This window comes from Leptodactylus fuscus, chromosome 2 (genome assembly GCF_031893055.1).
Source record: "Leptodactylus fuscus isolate aLepFus1 chromosome 2, aLepFus1.hap2, whole genome shotgun sequence".
NCBI classification, from domain to species: Eukaryota; Metazoa; Chordata; class Amphibia; order Anura; family Leptodactylidae; genus Leptodactylus; species Leptodactylus fuscus.
The window spans coordinates 285,518,807-285,526,481 of NC_134266.1; the positions used below are offsets into that span (position 1 = coordinate 285,518,807).

General features: G+C 53.6%; 1 protein-coding gene across 1 annotated transcript; it reads left to right on the forward strand.

Moving 5' to 3' along the window:
* Window positions 1-6,154: 6,154 nt before the first annotated feature.
* On the forward strand, window positions 6,155-7,099 carry LOC142194241 (olfactory receptor 52K2-like). The gene has a single exon (XM_075263257.1). It carries the CDS (start codon window positions 6,155-6,157, stop codon window positions 7,097-7,099), a length of 945 nt encoding a protein of 314 aa, XP_075119358.1.
* Window positions 7,100-7,675: the final 576 nt, after the last annotated feature.

Genomic DNA, 7,675 nt, shown 5'->3' on the forward strand with positions numbered 1-7,675 from the left:
AGCACGGAGGGGACAGAAGAGACTGGAGGGGACAGAAGAGACTGGAGGGGACAGAAGAGCACGGAGGGGACAGAGGAGACTGGAGGGGGCAGAAGAGCACGAAGGGGACAGAGGAGACTGGAGGGGACATTAGAGCATGGAGGGGACAGAGGAGACTGGAGGGGACAGAGGACACTGGAGGGGACAGAAGAGCACGAAGGGGACAGAGGAGACTGGAGGGGACAGAGGAGACCGGAGGGGACAGAGGAGACCAGAGGGGACAGAGGAGACCGGAGGGGACAGAGGATACTGGAGGGGACAGAAGAGACTGCAGGGGACAGAAGAGACTGGAGGGGACAGAGGAGACTGCAGGGGACAGAGGAGACTGGAGGGGACAGAGGAGACTGGAGGGGGCAGAGGAGACTGGAGGGGGCAGAAGAGCACGAAGGGGACAGAGGAGACTGGAGGGGACAGAGGAGACTGGAGGGGAAAGAAGAGACTGGAGGGGACAGAGGAGACTGGAGGGGACATTAGAGCACGGAGGGGACAGAGGAGACTGGAGGGGACATTAGAGCACGGAGGGGACAGAAGAGACTGGAGGGGACAGAAGAGCCTGGAGGGAACAGAAGAGACCGGAGGGGACAGAAGAGATCGGATGGGACAGAGGATACTGGAGGGGACAGAAGAGCATGGAGGGGACAGAAGAGACTGGAGGGGACAGAAGAGACCGGAGGGGACAGAAGAGACTGGAGGGGACAGAGGAGACTGGAGGGGACAGAGGAGACCGGAGGGGACAGAAGAGATCGGAGGGGACAGAGGAGACTGGAGGGGACAGAAGAGCATGGAGGGGACAGAGGAGACTGGAGGGGACAGAAGAGCCTGGAGGGGACAGAGGAGACCGGAGGGGACAGAAGAGATCGGAGGGGACAGAAGAGACTGGAGGGGACAGAAGAGACCGGAGGGGACAGAGGAGACCGGAGGGGACAGAAGAGATCGGAGAGGACAGAGGAGACTGGAGGGGACAGAAGAGACTGGAGGGGACAGAAGAGACTGGAGGGGACAGAAGAGACCGGAGGGGACAGAAGAGACTGGAGGGGACAGAGGAGACTGGAGGGGACAGAGGAGACCGGAGGGGACAGAAGAGATCGGAGGGGACAGAGGAGACTGGAGGGGACAGAAGAGCATGGAGGGGACAGAGGAGACTGGAGGGGACAGAAGAGCCTGGAGGGGACAGAGGAGACCGGAGGGGACAGAAGAGATCGGAGGGGACAGAAGAGACTGGAGGGGACAGAAGAGACCGGAGGGGACAGAGGAGACCAGAGGGGACAGAAGAGATCGGAGAGGACAGAGGAGACTGGAGGGGACAGAAGAGACTGGAGGGGACAGAAGAGCTGGGAAAAGACAGAAGAGACTGGAGGGGACAGAGGAGACCGGAGGGGACTGAAGAGACCGCAGAGGACAGAAGAGACCGGATGGGACAGAAGAGATCGCAGGTGACAGAAGAGACCGGAGGGGACAGAAGAGACCGCAGGTGACAGAAGAGACCGGAGGGGACAGAAGAGACCGGAGGGGACAGAAGAAACCAGAGGGGACAGAGGAGACTGTAGGGGACAGAAGAGACTGGAGGGGACAGAAGAGCCGGGAAGGGACAGAAGAGCCTGGAGGAGACAGAAGAGACCGGAGGGGAGACTGGAGGGGACAGAAGAGCCGGGAAAAGACAGAAGAGACTGGAAGGGACAGAAGAGCCCGGAGGGGACAGAAGAGACCGGAGGGGACAGAGGAGATTGGAGGGGACAGAAGAGACTGGAGGGGACAGAAGAAGCTGGAGGGGACAGAAGAGATCGGAGGGGACAGAGCAGACTGGAGGGGATAGAAGAGCCCTTAGGGGACAGAGGAGACTGGAGGGGACAGAAGAGACTGGAAGGGAAAGAAGAGACTGGAGGGGACAGAGGAGACTGGAGGGGACAGAGGAGACAGGAGGGGACAGAAGAGACTGGAGGGGACAGAAGAGATCGGAGAGGACAGAGGAGACTGGAGGGGACAGAAGAGACTGGAGGGGACAGAAGAGACCAGAGGGGACAGAGGAAACTGGAGAGGACATTAGAGCACGGAGGGGACAGAGGAGACAGGAGGGGACAGAAGAGACCAGAGGGGACAGAAGAGACTGGAAGGGACAGAAGAGACTGGAGGGGACAGAGGAGACAGGAGGGGACAGAAGAAGCTGGAGGGGACAGAAGAGACCAGAGGGGACAGAGGAAACTGGAGAGGACATTAGAGCACGGAGGGGACAGAGGAGACAGGAGGGGACAGAAGAAGCTGGAGGGGACAGAAGAGACCAGAGGGGACAGAGGAAACTGGAGGGGACAGAAGAGACTGGAAGGGACAGAAGAGACTGGAGGGGACAGAAGAGACCGGAGGGGAAAGAAGAAACTGGAGGGGACAGAGGAGACTGGAGGGGAAAGGAGGGGGTCTGATGACTTTATCCATTCATAACACGTGTGGTCAAACCAAAAATGCAAATGTATAGGCCAATAGGGAAAAATATGTGTTATATAGACAGCCTAACACTTATATGTATCTGCAGTCGTATGTAACACCACAGATAACACAGTGATAACTCTCTGAGTACAGGTAATGTAGTAGATGTCACCGGCAGTCCTATGTAACACCACAGATAACACAGTGATAACTCTCTATATACAGGTAATGTAGTAGATGTCACTGGCAGTCCTATGTAACACCACAGATAACACAGTGATAACTCTCTATATACAGGTAATGTAGTAGATGTCACTGGCAGTCCTATGTAACACCACAGATAACACAGTGATAACTCTCTATATATAGGTAATGTAGTAGATGTCACCGGCAGTCCTATGTAACACCACAGATAACACAGTGATAACTCTCTATATATAGGTAATGTAGTAGATGTCACCGGCAGTCCTATGTAACACCACAGATAACACAGTGATAACTCTCTATATATAGGTAATGTAGTAGATGTCACCGGCAGTCCTATGTAAATCTTCTATATAGCAATATTACAGTATATATATTCGGTTACAGGCTTTGCCAATTATTGTCCCCTCTTTCTTTCTCGCCCAGAGCACTTTTCTGGCTTCTCCTCTGTAGTTTGGGGCTCAGACATCTTCCTCTTCCTCTTCCTCTTCCTCGCCTACTACTTTCTGGCCTCCATAATTCCCCCCCCCCCCCTCTGCTCTTTATACTTATGGGCCTGCTGTTAACCCCTTTTGCCCTATTCCTTGCTGTATTTCTCAGGGTCCCAAAATACTGGACATCAGAGAGGAATCCCCAGTGCCAGACAGATACTGCACCCCAAACTGTATAGTGTCGTCTTCTGTACCCCTGTACGAGCCCCTCACACTGCTATCCTAATATAATACTTCTCAGTTATTGATATATTAGTGATCTCCTTTGTTCCTCATTTTCATTTTGTGGGAGGAGAGAGTGGGCTGCAATTATTGTTCTGGAGCAGGAGGGGGCGCTATACTAGTTAGTGGTGAGATTTGTCTTTATAATCGTTTTTAATAAGACCCTAATAAAATTATCTTAATTGACTTCAAAATTTCTTCCTCGATTTTACAAGAGCCTCCATCAAAAAGCTTTCCACGTTTTCTTCATGTTCCGTCATTTCCCTCTGTATATCCCATTGGCCGCCATCTTTGTGTGTCACGGAGTGTGGCTGTTAGTCCCTCGGCAGAATCCCCTGTTTATGTCTATAGTTATTATTGTACCTACAACAACACAACCTACCGAGAAGAGGACAGGAGAGGAGAGGAGAGGAGAGGAGAGGAGAGGGGAGGACAGGAGAAGAGAGGACAGGAGAGAGGAGGACAGGAGAGGGGAGGAGAGGAGAGGAGAGGGGAGGAGAGGAGAGGAGAGGACAAGAGAGGAGAGGACAAGAGAGGAGAGGACAGGAGAGGAGAGGACAGGAGAGGGGAGGAGAGGGGAGGACAGGAGAGGAGAGGACAGGAGAGCAGAGGACAGGAGAGAGGAGGACGGTAGAGGAGAGGAGAGGAGAGGGGAGGACAGGAGAGGTGAGGAGAGGGGAGGACAGGAGAGGTGAGGAGAGGGGAGGACAGGAGAGGGGAGGACAGGAGAGGAGAGGGGAGGACAGGAGAGGGGAGGAGAGGGGAGGACAGGAGAGGAGAGGGGAGGACAGGAGAGCAGAGGACAGGAGAGAGGAGGACGGGAGAGGAGAGGAGAGGGGAGGGGAGGAGAGGTGAGGAGAGGAGTGGGGAGGAGAGGGGAGGAGAGGGGAGGACAGGAGAGGAGAGGACAGGAGAGGGGAGGAGAGGGGAGGACAGGAGAGGAGAGGAGAGGAGAGGGGAGGACAGGAGAGGGGAGGACAGGAGAGAGGAGGACAGGAGAGGTGAGGAGAGGACAGGAGAGAAGAGGAGAGGAGAGGACAGGAGAGGGGAGGACAGGAGAGGGGAGGACAGGAGAGCAGAGGACAGGAGAGGGGAGGACAGGAGAGCAGAGGACAGGAGAGGAGAGGACAGGAGAGAGGAGGACAGGAGAGCAGAGGACAGGAGAAGAGAGGACAGGAGAGGAGAGGACAGGAGAGGGGAGGAGAGGGGAGGACAGGAGAGCAGAGGACAGGAGAGGAGAGGACAGGAGAGGTGAGGAGAGGACAGGAGAGAGGAGGAGAGGACAGGAGAGGAGAGGGGAGGACAGGAGAGCAGAGGACAGGAGAGGAGAGGACAGGAGAGGAGAGGGGAGGACAGGAGAGCAGAGGACAGGAGAGGAGAGGACAGGAGAGGAGAGGGGAGGACAGGAGAGCAGAGGACAGGAGAGAGGAGGACGGGAGAGGAGAGGAGAGGAGAGGGGAGGGGAGGAGAGGGGAGGAGAGGAGAGGACAGGAGAGGGGAGGAGAGGACAGGAGAGGGGAGGATAGGACAGGAGAGGGGAGGACAGGAGAGGGGAGGACAGGACAGGAGAGGGGAGGAGAGGACAGGAGAGGGGAGGATAGGACAGGAGAGGGGAGGACAGGAGAGGGGAGGAGAGGACAGGAGAGGAGAGGACAGGAGAGGGGAGGAGAGGACAGGAGAGGAGAGGACAGGAGAGGGGAGGACAGGAGAGGACAGGACAGGAAATGAGAGGAGAGGACAGGAAAGGAGAGGACAGGAGAGGAGAGGGGAGGACAAGAGAGGAGAGGACAAGAGAGGAGAGGACAGGAGAGGAGAGGACAGGAGAGGGGAGGAGAGGACAGGAGAGGACAGGACAGGAAATGAGAGGAGAGGACAGGAAATGAGAGGAGAGGACAGGAAAAGAGAGGACAGGAGAGGAGAGGGGAGGACAAGAGAGGAGAGGACAGGAGAGGAGAGGACAGGAGAGGGAAGGACAAGAGAGGAGAGGAAAGGAGAGGACAGGAGAGGAGAGGTCAGGAGAGGAGAGGTCAGGAGAGGAGAGGACAGGAAAGGATAGGATAGGAGAGGACAGGAGAGGAGAGGACAAGAGAGGAAAGGACAGGAGAGGAGAGAGGACAGGAGAGGAGAGGACAGGAGAGGAGAGGACAGGAGAGGGGAGGAGAGGACAGGAGAGGGGAGGACAATAGAGGAGAGGACAGGAGAGGAGAGAGGACAGGAGAGGGGAGGAGAGGACAGGAAAGGAGAGGACAGAAGAGGAGAGGACAGGAGAGGAGAGAGCAGGAGAGGAGAGGTCAGAAAAGGAGAGGAGAGGACAGGAAAGGATAGGAGAGGAGAGTATAGGAGAGTACAGGAGAGGAGAGGGCAAGAGAGGAAAGGAGAGGACAAGAGAGGAGAGGACTGGACAGGAGAGGAGAGGACAGGAGAGGAGAGGACAAGAGAGGAGAGGACAAGAGAGGACAGGAGAGGACAAGAGAGGAGAGGACAGGAGAGGAGAGGACAAGAGAGGAGAGGGCAGGAGAGGACAGGAGAGGAGAGGACAAGAGAGGAGAAGAGAGGACAAGAGAGGACAGGAGAGGACAAGAGAGGAGAGGACAGGAAAGGAGAGGACATTCTGATTTATGGACCTCTTCGTTTCATCCATTTATAATGGGACTATTCCCTAGTTGTCAGCCATGATGAGCAGTCCAAGTCATTTTATCCCTATTACGAGATTTGTTCTAGATTCCTGTTAGTTTTTTCTATCCTCTCTTGTATTTTTTAGGTCCTCCTGAAGCCGCCACATGTCAAACCTTACAAGTTCCCATCCTACGTTCTTTGTACTGCTTGGGCTTCCTGGCCTGGAATCCTCCTATGTGTATATTGCTTTTGTCTTCTTCTTCATGTACATGGTCTCTGTAATAGGCAACGTGACTCTTCTCCTCATCATCAGGATTGACCGAAGCCTCCACGAGCCAATGTATTTCTTTCTCTCCATGTTATCCTCCGTTGACCTTGTATTGACCAGCTCCACCACCCCCAAGTTGTTGGGTATTCTTTGGTTCCACATTCAAGAAATCTACTTCGAGGCGTGCCTCACCCAAATGTTCTTTATCCATTCTTTTGCCACCATGGAGTCCTCCATACTTCTAGCCATGTCTTTTGACCGATACCTGGCAATCTGTCACCCGCTCCGGTACAATTCATTGTTGACCAATCGCCTTGTTCTGGGGATTGGTCTGGTCTCGGTCGGCAGAGGGGTAGTCGCGGTGCTGCCATTGCCTATTCTGTTTTGGAGGTTATCCCTGTGCTCACACAACGTCATCCAGCATTCATTCTGTGACCACATATCGGTGGTGAAGTTGGCTTGTTCGGACACCACTGTTAATAGTATTTATGGATTAGTGGTGGCTCTTCTCATCGTGGCCATAGACTTAGTGTTCATCGTCTACTCTTATGTTCTCATTCTACGAGCCGTATTTAACCTGTCCTCTAATGAAGCCCGATCCAAAGCCCTCAGTACTTGCGCCTCCCATATTTCTGCCATATTGGTGTTCTACTCCACAGTTGTCCTCTCATCAGTTGTCCAAAGGTTCGGAAACAAGGTCCCGGTTTACGTTGTCATTTTGATGGCCAACATTTACCTGATGCTTCCACCGCTCATTAATCCCATCGTGTACGGAGTGAAAACCAGGCAGATCCGCACTAGAATGAAGAGAATGCTCCTCGGTGGTAGGAATGATGAGTGATTGTGGTATGGACATGAGTATTGTGCTATAGGTCCTCAGCTATCCATAGGTGCACTCTCATATCTGGGACCAGAACGTCATTTTATCTAGAGGAGGGTTTGGGAATCCACTTAGAAAATGAGGTTCAATGTGGATAAATGTGAAGTTCTGCATCTGCAGGTGACATATAGGGAGTCCTGGGGGGAAAAGCTGGGACAGTCACTGGTGGAGAAGGACCTGGGGGTATTTGTAGATCATAGAGCTATGAGGAGCAGCTGTGCCCTGAAAAACCCCATCAAAAAATAAGGGGGCTCTCCCTCCGTCTGGAGAAAATATAATTAATCTTCAGAGGTGACAAGACTTCTACACTGTAAGGATTATGCATCTGTGGTTATATAATGAAAGGACTGTGAATCTGTGGAATAGCCTACCATCGGAGCTGGTTCTATATGGTAAGGACTATGTGGAATATCCTACCCCAGGAGCTGGTTCTATACTGTAAGGACTATATGTAATAGCTTAGCCCAGGAGCTGGTTATATACTGTAAGGGCTGTGAATCTGTGGAATAGCCTACCCAAGAAGCAACTTTTTGATAG